General features: G+C 44.5%; 1 protein-coding gene across 2 annotated transcripts in view; it reads left to right on the forward strand.

Moving 5' to 3' along the window:
- Positions 1-4,285: 4,285 nt before the first annotated feature.
- METTL9 (methyltransferase 9, His-X-His N1(pi)-histidine) overlaps positions 4,286-22,982 on the forward strand; it is a 47,884-nt gene continuing 29,187 nt past the window's right edge. Inside the window, exons 1-3 of one of the 2 annotated variants that reach the window (XM_059415111.1) lie at positions 4,286-4,621; positions 16,822-17,012; positions 21,371-21,580. In XM_059415111.1, the coding sequence (XP_059271094.1) occupies positions 4,457-4,621; positions 16,822-17,012; positions 21,371-21,580 (566 nt within the window). In that variant the 5' untranslated portion in view covers positions 4,286-4,456. The remainder of the gene's footprint in view (positions 4,622-16,821; positions 17,013-21,370; positions 21,581-22,982) is intronic. The other variant, XM_059415110.1, reaches the window with a different exon arrangement.

Genomic DNA, 22,982 nt, shown 5'->3' on the forward strand with positions numbered 1-22,982 from the left:
AATGTTTTCTAGTTCTGTGTTTTATCCCCCACCCCTTCTTACCCTTCCTCCCTTAGTTTGCAGTCTCAGGAAGGAACCTGGGAGTAGACACATCAGGAGGAGGAGCTCTCATCAGGGCCTCTAAGGGAATGTTTGATGGCGAGAGGCTTTGCAGAGACCACAGTCACTTTAGGACTGAACATAATGTTGGCTGAGACTTTCAGAACATCTGATTCTCAGAGGTATTATGAAGGAGGGAGCTCAAAATCACGGCCCTTAGTTTATAAATGAGGAAAGTAGAGGCTCAGAAGAGGCTGGATTATACAAGGTATAGTGAAAACCAGAGCAAATTAACATTTTTTTGGAGAGTTTATTACTATGTTGTTGAGGCACTACACACACACACACTTAGAATATATACTTTAATTTTTTAAAGAATATATACTTTTTTTTTTAAGAATATATACTTTAATCATTACCACATCCCCACGAGATAGGTAACCATTACTATTATTCCCATTTTACAGACGAGGAGACTGAGACTTGGAGAGATCAAATTATTTGCCTCAAATTTTATTATTAAGAAGCAGAGAACCACGCTTCAAACTCAGGTAGTCTCTGTCACACCACTATGTTAATGAGTAGCACTGGGAGTTCTCCAAGAGTACATGGTGTTATTTGAACTTGCTTCTATAGGTGTGACTCCTGGCTTAATTCTGCTGCTTTATGTTGCCAATTTTTTTTTTAAGATTTCATTTATTCATTTGACAGAGAGAGAGAGAGGTCACAAGTAGGCAGAGAGGCAGGCAGAGAGAGAGAGGGGGAAGCAGGCTCCCCGCTGAGCAGAGAGCCCGATATGGGGCTCAATCCCAGGACCCTGAGATCATGACCTGAGCCGAGGGCAGAGGCTTAACCCACTGAGCCAACCAGGCACCCTTATGTTGCCAATTTTAAAAAACTGTTTGCACTTTCACCTGAGCTTAGAATTTATCACTTAGATACCACAGTGATCATTGCCTATAACTGAAATTAGGTCAACCAGGTTCAGATAATATCCCCTATATCTACTAATTAAAAAAAAACCCTGCTGAATACATATACTAATTTTATATTTTAGAGGTGCTCCTTGCTTAATTACCACAGGGCACATCTACTGAATATATATGGGAATACTTGCACACTTCTCTGACACTCTACAAAACATTATTAAAAAAAAAAAGAAGTCGGGCGCCTGGGTGGCTCAGTGGGTTAAGCCGCTGCCTTCGGCTCAGGTCATGATCTCGGGGTCCTGGGATCGAGTCCCGCATCGGGCTCTTTGCTCAGCAGGGAGCCTGCTTCCCTTCCTCTCTCTCTGCCTGCCTCTCTGCCTACTTGTGATCTCTCTCTGTCAAATAAATAAATAAAATCTTAAAAAAAGAAAAAAAGAAGTCTATGAAAACATGTGATTCATGAGTTCTCTGTAAACTGTTACCTCTTTAAGGAGAGGACAGTAACCCACAGCGACTAACACATTTTGTGCCCTCTACAGATCCAAGTCCCTCTTTCTATGGGCTCCCTTTACATTCTATTTTGTCACTGGAAAAAGGACATAATGTTGTCATCTGTAGCTCCTAAGAACAAATGACAACAAAAGGGACCCTTGCTTGGAGTTTTACAGAGGGAAGTGTACCCAGGCAAGATTTGGGGCTCATGCACAGAGCTATGACCCAGGAGGGCAGCGAGCAGAGATCAGTACAGTAAAGGGTGTCATTTGTGTATCTTTGGAATATCACTGACTGGATATGAAAGCCACATTAGAAAGGATATTGGCTGGTTTGGGGCTTCTCGTGTGATCTGGGCCTCTTCCCCTCTCCATTATGGACAACTGAGGTTTTCAATTGAGGTTTTAATATACAGCAGTGACATTCTAGTAGATGAAGGAAGGGGTAGTCCCCGAGGGCAATCTGAACTTCTGCTTAGTATATTTACTCTTGCTGTTTTCCTTCCTCCTCATTCGTAATTCAGGAGGCTCTCTGAGAAGACAGAGGCAGCGAGGCTTGAGGCTTCTTAGATGGATCGAAGGATCACGAGCGGGGATACCAAGTTCTATGAAAAGGTCTGCTCTTGAATTTGCTCTACCTTTAGGCCAATCATTTGATCGTGTTGTGCGCTTTGGTTTCTTCCTCTGCTTGCTAAGTGTAAATAACATGTATTGGACTATTTTGTGATTATCATAGAGACTTTTTTAAATGTGTGGGTGATTTATTTTTCCAGGCCAGCTGCTCAGGTATAAAATGACAATCTGCTCCTTTGAGATGCTAGGCTCCATGGGCCGTCAACTGACCTCCAAATCCTTGAGGTCAGCAGCTGTCCGGTTGCTTCTCGGTTGGTCTGACACAGTTTGCAGTCTCTGGGCTGTGGCTCCTCAGGTTTACTCTACAGTGGGGGCGCATGCCTTTCTGTCTCCTTTGTTTAGAGAAACGGAAGACGTCACTTTACATACCCTTGCTGCTTTCACTCTCATCCCCACGCCACCCCGTCCAAAAATAGGAAGGCTTGCTTCCTGCACAGAGCTGCTTTATCGGACAATGATTTCAAGACACAGGAGGGAGAGCTGACCTGGTAAACAAACAGAATTCTTCGGATTGCCTAATAAGAGTTCCCTTTCCATGACTTAGGCCAGGACCACTCGAGGTTTGTACTAGCTTTAGGGGCTCTCCCTCTTTGCAGTTTTGGCAGGAAGCAGTCAGGGAATAGAGTGGAAAGAGAGAACACCAAGTATCCACCCCGTTTCCCCGCCCCCTGTTTTTGTTAGTTTGTTAGTTCGGTTATCTGGTGGGAAACAAGACATTCCTGTCAACCAAAAACTGCTGACCTGAGATTCTTAGAAGCTACTAAAAATGTCTGTGTGGAGGCTAAAGGGCCGATTTGGGTCCTCATCAGGGGATCCCCACACCGCTGCTTCCCAAAGGACCATCTCTCAAGTGCAATCCTGGAGTAACCCGAGAGGCTTGTTTCTTTGGGAAACAACAACAAAAAAAAAGTTATTTACATTGTATCTAGGGCAGTGAAAATTAAAAAGCCGTTTCTAAACAAACCTGGAACCCGTGAAATACGTGGCTCCCCAGCTGGAGCTTTTGGGTGTAGCCGCGGGAAGAACTTCAGACCCGGGAACCCAGCGCAGCCCTTGGGTTCTGAAACGTTGCTAAGGTCGGCTCGGGCTGGGAAGGATCCGAGAAACCTCCGCGTCCACTCCGGCTCGCAGAGCTGAGTTTTCGCGTGAGGCGTGTTGGGTCCAACTTCTGCCGGTTAGTTCAAGGACATCAGCAGCAAGGGACCTCGTGTGTGGTGTGTGTGTGTGTGTGTGTGTGCGCGTGCGTGTGTGTCTGCGGGTGTGTGTGTGCAAGGGGAGGTCTTCATTCCTGGGCAGGGTCGTCTGTACATCCAAATATGACTTGCAGGTGCCCCCGCTGCCGTACGATTTTGCAGCAATTTAATAGTAATATAAAACTATATTTTCATATGAAAATATTTTAAATATTTGCAGCAGCTTCTGACAAAGGCAGAGAGCTTTCGCGGACGCCTCTGAGACACTAGGCAGCCCGCAACCTGCCAGGCTCGGGGGACAGGACCGGGACGAGGGAGGGGAGAGCTCGGGGAGAGCCTGTGCCTCGGAGATTCCGGGCTGCTCTGTGGCTCCCGCGGCGCCGGGGGGAGGCCCTGGGGGTCTGGCTCGCGGGCTCTCCGTGGGAAGAGGAAACCACGCAGCCGAGCCAGGGACCCGGGAAGAACGGGCACCGGCCGTCGCAAGCGAGGGGTGGGTCTGGCCCGTCCCCGACCGACGCGCGGCCGCCGCGGCGGGGGGTCGGGGGGGCGGGGGGTCGGGGGGGGGGGGATGCGACGCCCAGAGGCCAAGACGACAGCGAGGAAGGCCCCGAAGCCCTAGAGGCAGCACCTCGGAGGGACGGGAGGTTGCACGAGCTACCTGCGGAAGGATCTCCCTCGATGCTGAGAAAAATTAAAAAAAAAAAAGAAAATCATCTCGGCCATTCCGTGGAGCCGCCGCCGACGCCAGGCCGGGCGGCGCGCGCCGGGCGCAGGCGCGCTCTTTTGGTCCCGCCTCCCGGCCGGCGGCGGCGCACGCAGCCGGGGAAGGCGCCCGGGCCCTTCCTTCCCTAAGGGCTCCGGGTGGAAACTGGCGCCGGCGGCGGCGGCGTTCCGCAGGCGGAAAGGAAGGGGGAGGCGGGAAGGCTGTGCGCCGCCCGCTCTTCCCCACCCCGCCCCCTCCCCCGCCACCACGTCCGCCTCGGCCCTGAAGGGGGCTGGATGGGCGAGTTGGGCGCGATGGCTCGAGCCCGGGCGGCGGCGGCGGCGGCCGGAGGCGGCGGCGCCTCCTCCTCCTCCTCCTCCTGCTGCTGCTGCTGCTGCTGCTGCTGCTGCTGCTGCTGCTGCTCGCCGCGGCGCCGGCGGTGATCCGAGCGAGCGGCCGCGGCCCCCGATGCGACTGCTCGCGGGCTGGCTGTGCCTGAGCCTGGCGTCCGTGTGGCCGGCGCGGAGGATGTGGACGCTGCGGAGCCCGCTCGCCCGCTCCCTGTACGTGAACATGACGAGCGGCCCCGGCGGGCCGGCGGCGGCCGCGGGCGGCAGGAAGGACAACCACCAGGTAACGCGGCCGGCGGGGGTCGCGCCGCGGCTCCGGGGGCTGCGGCGGGGGGCGTGGCGGCCCGGCCTTCCCGCGCGCGGCCCGGGCTATTGTGCGGGGGCGGCCGCGGCCGCCGAGGGGCCCCCCACCCCCACCCCAGCCCCGGGGCGGTCGCGGCCGCCGCCGCCTCGGCCCTGCAGAAAGTTTTCCCGACGCCTCCGCGGCCGGGCGCTCGGCCCGCGGCCCCGCGGCGCCTTTTGTTCCCGGGCGCGGGCGGAGAAACGGCCTCCCGGAGCCGCCCCGGGCCCGACGGCGGGCGCCCCGGAGCCCCGCATTGTTCCCGCGCGTCCCGGGCGGTGGTCGCAGGCGCCCGGCCGCCGCGGCGCGGGAACTTCGGGGGGGTGGGCGCGTGGCCGCGGGCGTCCGGCCGGTCCCCCCGGGGGGGGCCTGCGGGGTCGACGAGCGGACCGAGCCCCCGGGGACCCGGGGCCGCCTTCCCGACCCCGGCGAATCCAAGCCACAAACCGATCCCTTAATTTTTTTTTTTTTTGGGGGGGGGGGGGTCTGCTCGAATCTCTGCGCATACAAAGGGCCATAAAGAAATTTTAACCGTGCATCGTGAGAGCCTTTTAATAACTCTCCGGGTGACCTTTTCCCTCGGCAGTTGTTTTTTTAAAAAAAAAAAAAAAATAGGATTTGACAGGTGCTCACACTCCCACCCTCCCGAACCCTGCCCCCACCCCCTCCGACCGAAGACTGATCTCCTTTAAACTTCGCTGTGGGTTATCTGGCTGGAAAGATGACGTAAGAAGGAAGATGATGCAAGCTTTTCCTGGAAGGGATTTTTTTTTTTTTTTTTAAAACAACTAAACAACAAAACAAAATTTAAAAAAAAAAAAAAAAAAAAAAACACCCCAGAATTAGGCAGGAGTGAATTGCTTTCAGAGTTGTGGATCGTGACCTGTGCGATGTGACCGGTGAGGTCGCCTTTTTCATGAGGTTTGGGTTTGGGGGGGCCCCCTTAACAGAAGTCTGTGCGGTTCAGCGGGAGCATTAAGAGTGGTCGTTTCATTTTTGACCATAAGGTACTTGGCGGTGAACCTTGCATTTATGGAAAAGAGGCTTTCGGGAGTCCGGCTCAGGATTGCTGAGCCTTGATGGTGCATTTTGCCCTTCCAGAGAGCAGGAAGAAGCGGTGGTTCCCCATTTTTGTGTCTCATCGGGTTTTCATAGATTTCTCATTTTCCTATGTTGGGTTTCTTGTTAGGCCAGGCGTTCAGAGAGTTGACACTGCGGTGGAGTCTGTGTATTTTAATGGAAGTAAATAATTATCTTAAGGACATAAAGCAATTCATTAAGACAAGTAGTGTTTAGTTTTTATCTAGTAATTACTGATCTTGGTTCCCCCCCCCCTTCCATTTTTAAAGGAAATCATGCATTTCCATGAAATTTTTTTGTGTGATCCCACGGCTGTTAGAGTTTGTTAGGTAATCCTGCCTATGATATTTTTAGGAGGGCCCTTAAAGTCAGGAGGTGATCTTAAGTTGTAAAACTACATTCTTTGCTGTGGGTTAATTAGCACTGATCATTCTCAGAGAAACAGCTCTGAAGTACTACAGTGATCATGTACAGTTACCAGAATGTCACATAGCCATATGGAATATGAAATAAGGTTCTGGGTAGGATGAAAAGGAGGCAGATCTCCATTGCTATGGAATTATGGTTGAGTCTCTTAGCTGAGGTGCTTATGACTCTTGTCATGATTACACACTTGATAAGTTGTCCGTGCTTGTGGAAGAATTGGTTATATTTTAAAAATTGAAAAGCTGTTTAAGTAATTTGATTTTTCTGGAATCTAGGTAGAATACAGATGTGGACATCACCTCACAATATCTCCTAACAGGAGATACTTTCTAATTGTGGACCTTTTTAAAACTGAATCATTTAGGTTCTGATGAAAACTGATACTGGTTTCAGACACATCATTTACTTTGTTACACTTCTGAGATACTGAAGTATGTGTGTACACTGTGTGTTTTAACCAGTTGGACTAACAGTTTGGCAGCTGCATTCTCCAGGGTGAAGACTGATCTGGTACTTCCTGAGTTATTTTGGGGGAGATTGGCTCTTCTCCTTAGCGTGATCAATCCAGAGGTTATTTTGAGATGATGCATTGACATTTTGAAAATATTGTCCATGAATAAAGATTAAAGTGAACAAAAGAAATGCGTGTGTAAAAACCACAGTGAGATAAAGTGAAAAAGGGGATTTTCCCCTCTCCAGTGTCTGCGGTGGTTGTTATCTGCTTTATATTCCAGGATCCTAGGTTTGCCTTATGAACCTTCTGACCTGTGAAGAAACTTAACTCTAACATTCCTTCCCCCTTCAAATTTATAGTTTCATCCAAGGTTTTCTGGTGTTCATTTGGGTGTGTGGGTTCCATAACCAGCCACATCTGGTTCTTTTGGATTTGCATGAAAGTGAGGTTATGGATTTAATTGAACCGTACTTAGCAGAAGTTTTCTTTATGGTTATTTTATTAAGAAATTATGGTGGAGGATTCTCTGGTTAAAGGAGAGGTCTTGGGAAATGTATTAAAAATTGCTATTGAGTTACTATCTCCCGGAGATGAGATGCAAGGCTCCTTTGAGCTAGAGTCGCTCTAAAACTGTAGGGGCAGCATCATCTTAATAACTTGGTTTGATGTGCCGGCTTCCAAACTGGGATTGTTTTTCACTTCGGGCAAGGGAGAAGCAAGAAAGGCTTCTCCCAGAGCAGACATGTGGCTTGCAGGCCAGCTTGGGCTCACTGACATTTTTGTTATAGCCCATGAAGTCAGAATACTTCTACATTTTTAAGTAGTCGTAAAAAATATATAATATTTTGTCGTATGTGAAAATCATGAGATTCAAATTCCAGTGTCCACAAATAAAGTTTTGTTGGCACAGAGCCACTACATTGGTTTACTTGTCTTTAAGTGCTTCTGCACTACAGTGGTCAAGTCGCATAGTTGGTTCTTTATGACCTACAAGTCTAGAATATTTACCCTGTGGCCCCTTACAGAAAAGGAGTTTTCCCCAGAGAACTTTCCAGCTTCCTTCATCAACAGCACACTTCTTAATCACAGGTTGCACAGTGGATAGTTTGACTCATTGGGAAGAAATAGAGCCAGCCAGGGAGAAACTAGATATGTCACTTTTCGGTTTTGGCAGGCTTGGAACTTAAAAAGAAGATAGCAGCAACAAAAACTTTTGATCTAGTGTTTTTGATGCATTGTACCTAGTACTTAAAGTTAAGGCAACTCTTATGGAGCTATTGAAACTTGAAAGGACTCTAAGGCCCCACTAACTAGGCTCTTGATAATAACAGTCATTCAGTAGTTTCTGAGTTGATGGAGTGAAAAAAGAATTGTTACGGGACTCCTTGGAACCAGGCCAGGACAGCTTCTTCAGGTGATGCACTGTATGCGCTTTTAAGAGCACAGGTAACATTGGTTATCTGGAATTAGTAAGGTGTAACTTAAAATTACAAGTTTGTTTATATCTGCCTTATTTTTCACCTTTTTATATAAATTCAGAACTGTGTTATGTTACAAGCAGTGATAGATTTAAGATAGTCAAAACAATTGTTTTTTGTGGTTTTTTTTCCAAATGAAAAAATACTTGGTGATCCCAGCCATAGGTCAGAGGTTGTGCTAGCGGACAGATGCGGCCTCCTGTCCCCTTCACTCCTCATTTACTTGTGGAGGCCGACCCAAGTCAGCGTGACTTCACAGTGCTCGGGGCGGTCGCCAGCTGGCCAGATGGACACGGATGGATTTGTGTCCTCTTCTGAACTGCCTTCCAGAACCTGGAGGCCTTCGTAGCCGAATACCAAAGAGATTTTGTAGAGTTTCTTTCCTTATAATCTGTGTTGAAACCCTATATAAGTGTTTGCCTCAATTTCATGGACCACTGGGATCCCTCTCTTCTGCTGGATATGCCAGAGGCCTTTATGTTCCCCTTTGAAGGTGCTTGAGGGCACCCTGGTAATTGCCAGTAACAGACTGCTGTTTAGACCTTCTGAAGCTTTGTTAAAATCTTAGGATTATAAAATTTTAACAGTGAGTGAGTACTTGAAATGAAAATTGCCAATAATTTATTTATTAAATCAGAGCTGAAACAACTTAATCTAATCCATATGAATTGTTTCCCTTCGTGGACCTGAGGGTGCCCTGTCATTCTGCACATTGAAATCTCATATAGAGAGGTTGTTGGTTTAGGTTTGTGTCATTTGTGGAAAAATAATGAATGGTTTGAAGATTTACTCTTATGCTGTGCTTAGATGCAAGAAAGTGTCAATGATTGAGTGTCTGGACAGATAGGACCCCTTGCAGAACTTGGAATGTGATTTTTGAATCCTCAGCTGTCAGGTCAAGGTCGTCAGGCTTGGTCTGACCACCCCCTGTAAAGAAAAGATTCTATGTTCGTGGATCCCATCAGTGGAGCCTTTCCAATTGTTTTTAGTGGTACTAAATGCCTCAGGTCTTGGGTTACTCATTCCTTTTGAGAATGGCTGGGTGCCCAGACCTACAGTGTGGTTTTTAGGCATTCCCTTGAACTTCTGCTCTCTGACTGGCTTTTGTGGGCCTTGGACAGGAAGGAGAAAGAAATCAAGTTATTTTGCTTCTATTGTGCACCAGACACTTTAGTGTATCATCCTCTCTCGTCCTTACACCAACTCCCAGAGGTAGGTGCTACCCTCCCCCCCCTTTTTTTGCTCCACCCCCTTTTTTGAGAGAAGATTGAGCCTAAGAGAGATGAGACTTGCTAGGTGCCCCAGGACCTTGGCTTTTAAAAATAATTTTTCTGGGGATGCCTGGGTGGCTCAGTTGGTTGGACAACTGCCTTCGGCTCAGGTCATGATCCCGGAGTCCCGAGATCGAGTCCCGCATCGGGCTCCCAGCTCCACGGGGAGTCTGCTTCTCTCTCTGCCCTTCTCCTCACTCATGCTCTCTCTCCCTGTCTCTCTCTCAAATAAATAAATAAAATCTTTAAAAAAAAAATAATTTTTCTGGGCGCCTGGGTGGCTCAGTGGGTTAAAGCCTCTGCCTTCGGCTCAGGTCATGATCTCAGGGTCCTGGGATCAAGCCCCGCATCAGGCTCTCTGCTCAGCGGGAAGCCTGCTTCCTCCTCTCTCTCTCTCTGCCTGCCTTTCCACCTATGTGATCTCTCTTTCTCTCAAACAAACAAAAAAAAAATAATAATAATTTTTCTAATTCCATTTCTACTGTGCTCAAGTCCTTTGTATTTTGGAAAGAAAGAGTTTTTTTTTTTTTAAGATTTTCATTTATTTATTCGACGAAAAGAGGCAGTGAGAGAGGGAATACAAGCAGGGGTATCAGGAGAGGGAGAAGTAGGCTTCCTACAGGGAGCCCAATTTGGGCTTGAACCCAGGGTCCTGGGATCATGATCTGAGCCAAAGGCAGATGCTTTATGACTGAACCACCCAGGTGTCCCAGGAAAGACAATTACATAGCACATGTATGGTTGTTGAGAAACTAAAAAATAAATTCAGAAAAACTTCTAATTGTATCCCTTGGTCTTGTAAGTAAATATAATCAATCTTACAGGAAAATTATATTTATACTTTGAAGGAATGATTCATCCACCAAGGTTATATAAAGATTAAGAGATGTTCATGGGCTTAATCTGTAAGACCCGACCTAATACCTCATTATTTTGATTGGCACATACTGTCACATACATGTTAAGAACTCACTAGTGTGAGTTCTTAACATGTATGTGTGTCTTGCTACAAGTGGTATAGTCTTTTAGTATAGTTTTGCTACAAGTAGGGAGAACATTGCAATTTCCTGTGATTTCTGGAAGATGTCTTTGTTAGTTGTCACATCCTACTTTGTCCTTGACATCAGCAGAGGACTGTACAGCGTAACTTAGTGTGATTAGAATTTGTTATTTAAAAGATTTCCTTCCTTACTTGGATGGATGAAAATTCATGTAAGCTTTAAAGGAAGATGCTAAGATGACGTTTCTCCAGACACCAGTCTCCAGCTGAGGAGGCCAGCCTGCTGTAAGTAGGGTGAGCACACAGTCCTTCCAGTGTGAACATTTAACGAGCATGATGCTTTGTTCTTGCCTGTGCACCTTGGTCTCTGTAGTCTTTGAGGAGCACACATTCAAAGAACTCACCTGCTTGAAAGTGCATGGGAGCCTACAGACAGGCCACCCATGCTGTGAGCTCATTACAGCTTTTCATTTAAGCTGGATTGTCTGGAGAGAGGAGCTCCGGGGGACCGCCATATGGTTGCAGGGGGTTCCTGCACTGATTTTCTCTCTATCAGCATCTCATCTTAGAGCAAGGGGACTGCATATTTAAGGCCTGAAGGTCCTGCCTAAGATCATAATCCCATCATGATTCCCTTGGTTCCCTTGGTTTCTGATTTTTTTCTCTCCTCTGGAATACAAGTTCCTGGAGGCCTTTGGTCATCTTTAATTTTCCCTAGACCACTGTTAAGCTGTGATCATTAGGAAACAGTAATGAAATTTTTGGGGTTGGCCCGTGTAGTTACTCTCAAGCAGTACTGATTTTGCCTCCCAATGGATGGATGTTTGGCAATGTCTGGGACGTTTTTGGGTTGCCACAGCTCGGTGGAGTGCTCCTGGCATCTGATGGGTAGAGGCTAGGGGTACTGCTGCATGTACATCCTATAATGCATGCGACAGATCCTTTGACAAAGGATTATCTGGGCCCAAATGTCAGTAATGCGGAGGCTGAGAAACCCTGTCATTTAGTTGCTATCCAGATCAGATTATCTTTTCTCTTAACGTACCCAGTCCAGTTTAGTTGGACAGAGTGGTCCTGCTTTCTTTTCTGCAAATGTATCTCAGACATGCTGGGTAGACTAAAGAGAAGCTTCTTTGAAAGAAGCTCTTATGAAGCAATACACTCCTAGAATAGGAACCCGATTCAACTGTAAGTGCTGAGAAACCCCAGGCTTCCGATTATCCGGAAGTTGTGAGATGGTAAGTGAAATGTGAAGCCCTTGGCTGGGTGCCTGGAACAAGGTAGGTGTTCAGTCAGTGTTGTCCTTCGTTGCTTGCTTGTGGTGATGCAATTTTGTGGTGAGTGGGTGGGTTTAACCACTGTTTGCAGAAGTGGGTTTAAGCAAGGCCTTTCATAGGTACCTGGCTGGCTCAGTCAGTGGAGCATATGACTCTTGATCTCGGGATCATGAGTTCAAGCCCCACACTGGGTGCAGAGATTACTTAAATAAATTAAGTAAGATAATAAAATAACCTTAAAGAAAAGCAGGACCTTTAAAAAAAACTTGGAATTTTAGAAATTGACAGAAACCTAGTGACCGCTATCTCTGTGGCTGTCGTATATCTCCTCTAAGATTTTGTTGGAAACTCTACATTCTATCTGGTAGGCTGCCTGTGATTTTTTTTTTTTTTTAAAGACTTATTTATTTCGAGAGAGCAAGTGGAGGGGTGGGGGGAGAGGGAGAGAAAGAGAAGCGGACTCCCTCCTGAGCACAGAGCCCAACCAGTGCTCCATCTCAGGACCCTGAGGTCATGACCTGAGCCAAAATCAAGAGTCAGATACTTAACCAACTGAGCCACTCGGGTGCCCCTGGGCTGCCTGTGATTGATTCAACGAACATTTATTGTTCATTGTATCTGTGCCAGGCACTGAAGTCAGTCATTGTTCCTACCTTTATGAAACTTTGTCTTCCTGGGAAGGGAGACAGTGAACATACAGTTATGTACAGTTATTCAATTCAGTGGTCATCAATGCACTGAGGAGATATATAGGATATAGGAGAAGGTATTTGAATTGGGGGGGAGGATCCTATCTGGTCTACAAGTTCAAGGCAAACATACTTGAAGAAATATTTAGGCTTAGGTCAGATTAACCAGGTGAAGAGATAGTGGTTGGGGTGATGGGAAATGTAGAGGAGAGAGCAAACCCCATGTGAGACAGTCCTGAGAAAGGAGCCTTTCAGAAAAAGAGGGGTACAGTGTTGTGACATAGTGAATGGTCAGGGGTTATGGGTGGCAGACAGTGTTAAGAGATAAGGCTGTTGACACAGAACGGACAAATTGCATAGGGCCTGGGAAGCCCATAGTGAGCATTTTGGGTATTAGCTTCAGACTTGCATGAAGTAGGGTTGTGATGTGGTCAGATTTGCATCTTTTTTTTTTTTTAAACTCGACAGAGAGAATGATCACAAGTAGGCGGAGAGGCAGGCAGAGAGAGGGGAGGAAGCAGGCTCCCCGCTGTGCAGAAAGCCTGATGCAGGGCTCATGTGGGGCTCGATCCCAGGATCCCGAGCTCACGACCTGAGCTGAAGGCAGAGGCTTAACCCACTGAGCCACCCAGGCGCCCCAGATACACATCTTAAAATTTGCATTTTTATTTTTCAAGATTTTATTTATTTATATGACAGACAGAGATCCCAAGTAGGCAGAGAGAGAGGAAGAAGCAGACTCCCTGCTGAGCAGAGAGCCCGATACTGGTTCCATCCCAGAACTTGGGGATCATGACCTGAGCCGAAGGCAGAGGCTTTAACCCACTGAGCCACCCAGGTGCCCCAAAATTTGCATTTTTAAAGAGGTTTGCCAGATCACTTAAATTTTCAAACCACTTTTAATTTCTGGAAGATAAAAATGCCATCTACATTTAAATATGTATGTATATGTTAAAAAGAAGCCTTTATTGAGATATAATTCACATACCATAAAACTCATCCTTCTTGGGGCGCCTGGGTGGCTCAGTGGGTTAAGCCGCTGCCTTCGGCTCAGGTCATGATCTCAGGGTCCTGGGATCGAGTCCCACATCGGGCTCTCTGCTCGGCAGGGAGCCTGCTTCCTTCTCTCTCTCTCTGCCTGCCTCTCAGTGTACTTGTAATTTCTCTCTGTCAAATAAATAAATAAAATCTTTAAAAACAAAACAAAAAAAAACTCATCCTTCTGAAGTGCGCAGTTTGGTTGTGTTTATAGTACAGTGTCTTCACAGAGTTGTGCAGCCATCACCGTGCTAATTTCAGGGCATTTTCATCACTCCAGAGAGAAACCCCATATGTGTAAGTAGACACTCCCTCTTTCCAACTACAGTCTGTTTCCTGTCTCTGGATCTACCTATTGGACACTTCATGAAAGTGAAATTGTATCATTTTGGGCCTTTTTTCAGAGTTCTTCCATGTTGCCCCATGAATCGGTACCTCACTGCTTTTAATGGTTGAATAATCTGTATTCTCTTGTATGGATCAGTCATCTCTTGTTTATCCATCAGTTGATGGGCACTTGAGTTGTTTCCACTTTTGGGGATTACAGATAATGTTCCTTTTGGAGTTGACATTTATATCCTGCAGATAGTCAGCAGGAGCATGGATTTCAACCTTTATCTTTTTTTTTTTTTTTTAAGATTTTTTATTTATTTATTTGACAGAGAGAGATTACAAGTTGACAGAGAGGCAGGCAGAGAGAGAGAGGAGGAAGCAGGCTCCCCACTGAGCAGAGAGCCCGATGCGGGACTCGATCCCAGGACCCTGAGATCATGACCCGAGCCGAAGGCAGAGGCTTTAACCCACTGAGCCACCCAGGCGCCCTTCAACCTTTATCTTTAAAGAGGAGGGCTTTACTCCTTTTTATTCTGTAGCACATTCTGTTCACTAAGCAGTTTCTTTTCTTTTCTTTTTTTGAGATTTTGTTTATTTGAGAGAGCGCGAGTGAGATAGCAAGAGAGAGCAGGAGCAGGGAGAGGGAGAAGCAGGCTCTCCAAGGAGCAGGGAGCCTGATGTGGGGCTCAGTCCCAGGACCCTGGGATCATGACCTGAGCTAAAAGCAGATGCTTAACTGACTGAGCCACCCAGGCGCCCCAGCAGTCTCTTTTCTGAAACACTTGTGTGGCTATAAAGGTTCAATTACATGTGTCAATGTCAGTGAATTGAGAGAAATGCTGTTAAGAACTCGAGTTTAAAAAAAAAAAAAAAAAAAAACTTGAGTTTTTCCTCTTGGCACTTGAAAGCAATATTTGCAGTTAATGATGCCCAGTCTTGCTTAGTTCTGAAGTCAGAGTCCATTGTTCCAGTTGTCCGTTTACAAGTGGATGCTGAGGAATTCTAAGCTCCTCTGTTTCACTTGAATGACTTCTTGTCCATGTTAATAGAATGTGCCTGATTGCCTACCACCAAGGTGATGGCTTTCATCTTGATTAGTCATTTCAGAGAATAAAAAATAAATAAAAGGCAGAGTGGCCTCAACATTACAGAGTTCAGAATGTGCACCAGAAGGTCGGGAGTATAATAAAAAATGGTTTATGACCTGCACTGGGGTATAACTTCAGACACAATGAATATTAAGAGTTAGTTAATGATTAAGCAAGACCATTTTCAGACCAAGGAAAAAAGTGTAGGCAGTGAGTATAAGAAGCTTCACAGCTTATCACACAGAGTAGAAAAAAATGAAAATTGCTTTCAAGTCCAAGAAGTTTTGGTAAGAGTATTTAAACGGTGAATTAACACAAATCAGTCAATAGGTGGGAGATTTGGTATCTCGTTTGGATATAGGGTTTGTAAAAAAGATGAGTTAATCTTTGCAAACTTAATGTGTGCCTTTTTGCTTATTTGTGTTAGTTTCTAACCGGGTCCTTTCAATGTTAGTGTCAGGAATGTTAACCAAGATTTCATTGAACATTTAGGAAGCTTTGGAGGATTGTAAAAGTGGGAACGTGTCCTGATAAATGGTCATACTTTTGAGGGGGAAACAAATTACTTTTGGCCAATAGATGTTTTATTGGGAAAAATTGATTGTTTGTTAGCAGGCAATGGATTAATAATAACTGGTCAACCTTACAGTTTCATCATAGTAATTAATGGCCTACTCTTATTTTTCAGGCCATGTTAGAGGAATCTCATTGCTATTATTATAGGATTCTTCTGTGTGTCTGGTACTATATTTGAGGATTTGCTTGCATTATCTTGTTTAATCCTCTCAGTACCCTACTAGGATAGATAGATAGCAGTGACATCTCTAGTCCACAGATGTATGAACGCAGACTCAGAGATTAAGTGATTTGTCTGAGTTTACACAGGAATGGCAGAGCCAGGACTTGACCGTGGAGCTGACCCTACAGCTGGCCTGCTGTGTGGTCTTACTCCCCCCTTCCCTGGTACACTGACTCTAAATGAAAATGGAAAACACTGGGGTGCCTGTGTGGCTCAGTGGGTTAAAGCCTCTGCCTTCGGCTCAGGTCAGAATCCCAGTGTCCTGGGATCGAGTCCCACATCGAGCCCCACATCGGGCTGTCTGCTCCGCAGAAAGCCTGCTTCCTCCTCTCTCTCTCTCTCTGCCTGCCTCTCTACCTACTTGTGATCTCTGTCTGTCAAATAAATAAATAAAATCTTTAAAAAAAAAAAAAAAGAAAATGGAAAACACTTATTGTGGAGAATTACATTTCATCCTTGGTGGAGGTTCTTGTTTTGTCCTCAAAATTGTGTTGTGGCGAGAGCCTGTTCATAGATACCTGATTCTCCTACGTGTTACCACTTTTGTCTTATTAATTACAGTGTGACCTTAAGTAACTTCTTAATCTTTCTCAAGCACATATTGCCCATCTGTGAGAGTGTTACAAGACCTGGTAAGCACACCTCCCTATTTCTAAAGGCCTCTCTATAGCCTACAAGGAGAAAGGCAGGTTAATCTGGACACTGGAGTATTAACTTCTGTGGCTTCTTCTGCCATTGATTTCTTTGGTGATTTTGAATCAAATCACTGCATTATGGGACTGTTTCCTTATCTAAAACCAAAGTTATTATTGCCAGTTTTTGCCTTCTGATGTTGCTTTCCAGTGAAGGAGAGGCCAGCAGAGCTTTCCTAGATCTCAGGGTACGGGGGCTATAGTGTCTGAAACATTGGACCAGATGGGACTCAACACCTCAGCCACCTACTAAGCCACTAGAGCTGCATGACTCAGAGCCCTCTTCAACCTTCCCCCATACTCTTATGAGAATTAAATGAGAAATTACTTATGTAGAAGTATTTTATACTTTATAGGTTGTCTATATTTAAGAGATGATGATTATTCTCAAAGTGCCAAGTGCCTTGAGATTATAATATTGGAAATACTAGATTTGATTTAGTCTTCCGGCTTTTGTTTTTGGAGTTCTTAGATGACACTTTAGTTGTGTGTTTTCACCTTTCTTCTTTCTTTTTTAGTGGTATGTGTGCAACAGAGAGAAATTATGTGAATCACTCCAGGCTGTCTTTGTTCAGAGCTACCTTGACCAAGGAACACAGATCTTCTTAAACAACAGCATTGAGAAATCGGGCTGGCTATTTATCCAATTATATCACTCTTTCGTGTCATCCGTTTTTAGCCTGTTTATGTCTAGAACATCTATCAATGGGTAAGTGAATCTTACGTACTTTTTCCTTATCTTTAGGTTTATAAAAAGAAAGTGGAAGAGAAAAGTGATTTGGTGGAAGGTGTTGACTGCCTCCGCCGCAGTATTTCTACTAGTCAGAATCCCTGGCAGTGGGCCAGTGTCTTCAGCCTTGTGCAGTTAGCTTTTTAAATTCACCACAACTTGATAAAGAACCTCATTAGTCTGTATTTCTACGGTGGGAGTTCTCCTTGGAGCAGTGCTTCTCAGCTTTGATGGGTATGGGAACCAACTTGGAGATCTGGTTAAAATACAGATTGTGAGTCAATAGGTCTGGGGCCTGAGATTCTCCATTTTTAACAAACTCCCAAGTGATGCCCATAATGCTTCTAGTTCCTTATGAGTAATGAGTAGCAGGAACTAAGTCCTTAACATAAACCGAAGAGTAAAATCTTTGCCTTAAGCACGCCTCCCAGGAGCAAGTTTTTTGGGGGGATATAATTAGTCTCCACAGCAACGTGTGCTGGCTTATTTCGAGTGAAGGGTGCAAAATCTGTTCTTACATAGTATCTAGGCTCAGCAGAATCTTTCAGACTTAGTATGGAAGTACCTGTCTGCAGAGTCGTTCTCGCATATAAATCCGTGGAAGAAACTTTAGGAATATTTTTTATCTTTTCTCTGTCGAAGTTTCAAATATCCCCAAGGCCCAGGAAACTAGAATGCTAAGGAGAAAGCGAGTAGGGCTCAGTGTTTACGAAGCCTTGTTGGACAGCTTAAAGCCACTGGTTGTGCCCACTCTTTTTTCCCCTTGAGGTTTGGAGCCAGCTTCTCCTGAACGTCTGGATCCCCAGTCTATCATCTGGTCCTTAAATATGTTTTTAGGCACCACGAGCCATTTCTCAAGATTTCTTTCTTGATTTTCTTCATTGTTTATATGAAATTGCCTTAAGTTTGCTTCAGCAAACAGTTGTTATTTTTGTATTGGTAGTTGAGTTTATACAACTTGGTCTGACATTTTGTTTCTAAAATTGGCTGCACTGAATTTCTGTTCTGTACTATAATATTTTCTTTGGGAAGCAGACAAGTCATTGTAGCAGTAGCTCTTACCCTTCATGCGGTTCTTTACCTCTTTAAAAATGGTAAAGTATAGGAATCCTCTCTTCAAATAATGTTTACATTCAACATTTCACATAAAATTTTGGGAGATTTCAAACTCTGAACTACCTCTCCCCTTCACTTCTACTCCTACCCCCAACTTCTGCCACGCTGGATCCTGTTTCAAATTCCCAGATACGGAATTTCACAGTTCGGTCAAAGAGAGCCTGTGCATTTCATCAGTCCCTTTGGGTTCCCTTATCTATGGCTCTCACCTCCCACTCTCCCAAAACAAGTCTTGTTGCGGGTCCTATCTAACCTGAAAGCTTAATTTTGAACCTGTTGGTGTTTTCCATCCATGATAGATTATTACCACAAATGGCTGTCTCTTTCTGAAATAATTACAGGCACACCTCAGTTTACTGCACTTAATTCCACTCACAGATACTGCATTTTTTTTTTTTAAATTTAATTGGTACTTTGGGATAACTGTGCATCGTGCAAGTCTATCAATGCCATTTTTCCGGTAGCATTTGCTCACGTTGCATCTGTGTGTCATAATTTGGTGATTTTCACAATATTCAGACTTTTTCATTACTATATTATGATCATGTCTGATCAGTGATTGCGGCTTGGTGAAAACTCAGCTGATGGCTAGCATTTTTTCTTTTTAACTAATGTATTTTTTAACATTAAAAAATTTAATAATGTTAATTTAACATTAACATTATTTTTTTTTAGACATAATGCTGTTGTGTACTTTATAGACTGCGGTATCACTGTAAACATAAATAAAAGTTACATTAAAGGTGCACTGGGAAACCAAACAATTCGTCTGGCTTGCTTTATTGTGATATTTGCTTTATTGAAGTGGTCTGGAACTGGACTTGCAATATTTCCGAGGCATGCTGTACTGTGTGGTACCTTCTTGAATTAAAAAGATACTTATCAGACTTTGTATCAGCAAGGGAAAGGCCAAGTCAGGAGAGACTTGACAGCTGTTTTCAGAGTTTATATTATAAGGAAAATATTTGTAAGGAGCCACACCTCCTCTATAGATTCTATATCTGGAGAGAACTTAGATTGTGGCCAGAGAACCTAGGATGGTTATTAAACACTAGTCCCTTCCCGCCAGTGGGCGTCACTAACTTTGGAAATTAAAGACAAATTAGGGAGCCATACCTCTTCATGATATGTGTTTGCTGGAAACTTTGTATTGAGCTAGGTCAGTGTTTTGGTGTTCTAGGTGGGATACTTTCTTATTGTGTGGGACTGACCCACGTGTATCAGGAAGTATAGCTTTTCTTGCTTTCCTCACTAACTGTGGCAGCATTCCCAAGCCCTTGGGACTACCCCTGACTCTCCCACCTAATCCCACTGCCCCCTAGAAGGCAGAGTTGGTCCTGATTGAGAAACACTGGGCTTGAATTTTGATTTGACAGTTTTAACCTTTCTGTGGAGCCATTGTTACTTGTGATCTTTGGAAATAGGCTGGTGCTTCTCTCTCTGGTGTCTTTAAATGTAGGTAAGTCAGATAACCTCCTGAGCTCTGACCTCAGATGAGCTGCAGCTCTAAGAATTCTAGGATTATTACCTTAAGATTCCTTACTTCCCAAGAAGTTGGCTAGGGAAGCCTGTTTTTCTTATAAGTAGGAAAGTTTAAGCCAAATGACTGGTTTTGCAACTTACTTTGGATCCTGTGGCAAGTCAGCACCGACTCTGGGAATATGCATGCCCCAGACTGTGCTGCCCGCACCCTTTTCCTGCTCTGACTCAGGTAGCTTCTGTGCGAAATTTTGTAAAGTTCTTCCTGTAAATTCAGTCCCTTTTCACAGATTTGCTTTCTACAGCCTAGTGTTCCCCTAGAAGATAAAGAAACAACTGTCTTGGAGGAAATCGCTTTTCTTTGTAAATGATAGCATGGTTTTTAGCAGCCTCTGATGACCATGCCCCCATGCTCTCCATGCCCCCTAGCTAAAAAGCATTTCTGTGGGGCAGACGATTTACCGTAAACACATTATTAGATCTGGTTAAACTTTTCTCCAGCCTTAATGGGAAAAGGGGAGAGAGGGAATTTGTTATTTGAACTCTGCAATTTTACTTCTTTCCCTAAACTGGTCTTACCAGGAGTACCAGGTTGCAGGCATGTGACATTGTACCTTACGATAAATTTCCAGAAAGTAGCAGTACAGGACAGGTTTCCCTGCCGTTTCCCAGACCAGTGGTTTTCAAACTGTGTTCCAGGGTCTGAAGAGGAAGTGCCTCAAGAACTCCTTCAGCTTGCAGGGAAGGGCCCAGACGTGACAGTGTCTCCAAGGCCCCTAACCTCTTTGCTGCGGCAGCGCTCAGCGCTCCCTTTACCGTTCTTCGTAGTGTCTGAGCCCCACTTCAAGAAAGGGTTCTGCTGCTTAAAGGGAGCTGGAGAATCCCTGCCCTGGAAGGACTAGGATTTGAGGGCTAAGATACCAGAGCTAAGTCGGGGGGGCCTTCTGCTTCCCACCATGGTGCTTCCTGGAGACCTGGTTTGAGCTTCAGCTGCTGTTCCCGAGATTTCTCTCTGGTCTCCACTTAACACCTCTCCAGCTCTTTTTTTAAAGGCATCACTGTAGTTTTGAATGTTTTTAGGATTTTTAGAAATAGCAGGACCCAGACAATTGTTGTAATCCGTAAATTGATGGAAGTATGGATCTACTCTTTAAATGCAAATTAACTGATACCACAGGGACCGCTCTTTTCTGCTTTTCTCCAGTGTCCCTTAAAAATCTATGACAGTGAAACTGTTTTTTTCTCACCTATTGTTTAGTTTCATAACATAACAGCTTTTTTTTTTTTTTCTATTTGATTTTTCTTGGTCTTACTGGCTAGTGCTGCAGTCTGATTCTCTTGGCCTATGACAGGAAACATTACTCAGTCCATCTCTCCTTCCTAGTTTAACATGAATTCTTGACATTCACCTTTTACTTTCTTACTCCTTTTTCTTCCCTTCCCTTCCTTTCTCATTCGTGCTGTTTCCTCTCCACCTTTTACCCCTCTGCCTTCCCCATTCTTCACGGGGTAGTATTGATCTCAGAGCCAAATGATACCTAAAGATATTTTATTTTCCTAACTTCGGTTTAGACTCTATAAGTTATATAAAAGGTAATGTATAATTTAACCATACAATCACCTAAAATAAACATTTTGTAGTTTCAGGAGGCCCTTGGGACTGAAGTACTGTGGTTGCTCTGAATGTATGTGGGGGTGCTTGATTTGCATGGACTCTTCCATTTTTGTCCCTTTTTTTTCAGGTTGCTAGGAAGAGGCTCAATGTTTGTGTTTTCACCAGATCAGTTTCAGAGACTGCTAAAAATTAATCCAGACTGGAAAACCCACAGACTTCTTGATTTAGGTGCTGGAGATGGAGAAGTCACAAAAATCATGAGCCCTCATTTTGAAGAAATTTATGCCACCGAACTGTCTGAAACTATGATATGGCAGCTTCAGAAGAAGAAATACAGGTATAATTTTTAGACTTGGTTTGGGGTGTATTTCTTGGTTTTAAGATGTATTTCTTTTTATTTAGTATATGTGCTGCCAGATTGAGCAGATGAGGAGAGTATTATGTAAAGGATATGGACTAGAAACAGTTTTCCATGATGAGAAATTTTTTGAAACTTTCCATATTACAGTAAAGTAGAAACCGAGAGAACAGTCATTTTCTTTTGTCACTATCATTTTGGGCTAGAGGAGATGGCACTATAGACGGAGAAGGGCAGGGGAGGGACAGCTTCTTGGTAAAGGGAGATCAGATGTAGAGACTTTTCCTTGATTGGACTCTGACATTCTGAAAGCTTGGATTTTGTTTTTGTTTTTATTTTTCAGTGAAAAAAAATTTTTTTATGATGGTAAACTACATAACATAGAATTTACCATTTTAACCATTCTTAAGAGTACAGTTAGTGGTATTAGATACATTTTTGTTGTGTAACTGTCACCACCATCCATCTCTAGAACTTTTTTGTTTTTCCCACTGAAACTCTGTACCCATCAAACACTTATTCCCCAGATCACCAGCCTGCCCTTCCCTGGCCCCTGGCAACCACCATTCTATATCGTGTCTCTACAAATTTGACTATTCTGGGAACGACAAATAGGAATTATACATTATTTGTCCTCTTGTGACTGGCTTATTTCACTAACCATAATGTCTTCAGGGTTCATCCGTGTTGTGGCATGTATCAGAATCTCCTTCCTTTTTAAGTATGGATGATACTTCATTGAATGGATATACCACACTTTGCTTATCCATCCATCTGTCAGTGGACACATGGGTAGCCTCCACCTTTTAGCTATCATGAATAAATGCTTTTATGAACACGAGTGTAAAAATAACTTCGAGTTTTTGCTTTCACTTTTGGTTGTATACTCTGAAGTGTAATTGCTGGGTTATATGGTAAGACTATGTTTAATTTTTTTAGGAATTTTCGTACCATTTTCCAGAGTAGCTACACCATTTTACATCCCACCAGCAATGTAAAAGGTTTCCCGTTTCTCTGTATCCTCACCAATACTTGCTATTTATTTATTTATTTATTTTTGATAATAGCCATCCTAATGCGCAAGAAGTATCAAATCTTGGTTTTAAGGCCATCTCCTTCTTGAAAGACTTAGGAAGAAGGTGTTCTTTATTTAGTACGGATTTTACTGAATGGGAGAATAAGGTACTGGGTACAGAATGCAGGAGTTGAGATTAGAGCCTGCCTCCTCTGATATTTTGGAAGCCAGGCTGAGCCTTTCGAAAAATGGAGCAAAGAATTATGCACTCACTTTGCTCTCCACCTGTTTCTGCTCATAGACATTAGCCCTAAAGACAGAGCATTGGTGTAGCTCTTGGAGCTGGACTGGATTGAACATTGGCAA

The sequence above is a fragment of the Mustela nigripes genome, chromosome 11 (assembly GCF_022355385.1).
Source record: "Mustela nigripes isolate SB6536 chromosome 11, MUSNIG.SB6536, whole genome shotgun sequence".
Classification (NCBI taxonomy): domain Eukaryota; kingdom Metazoa; phylum Chordata; class Mammalia; order Carnivora; family Mustelidae; genus Mustela; species Mustela nigripes.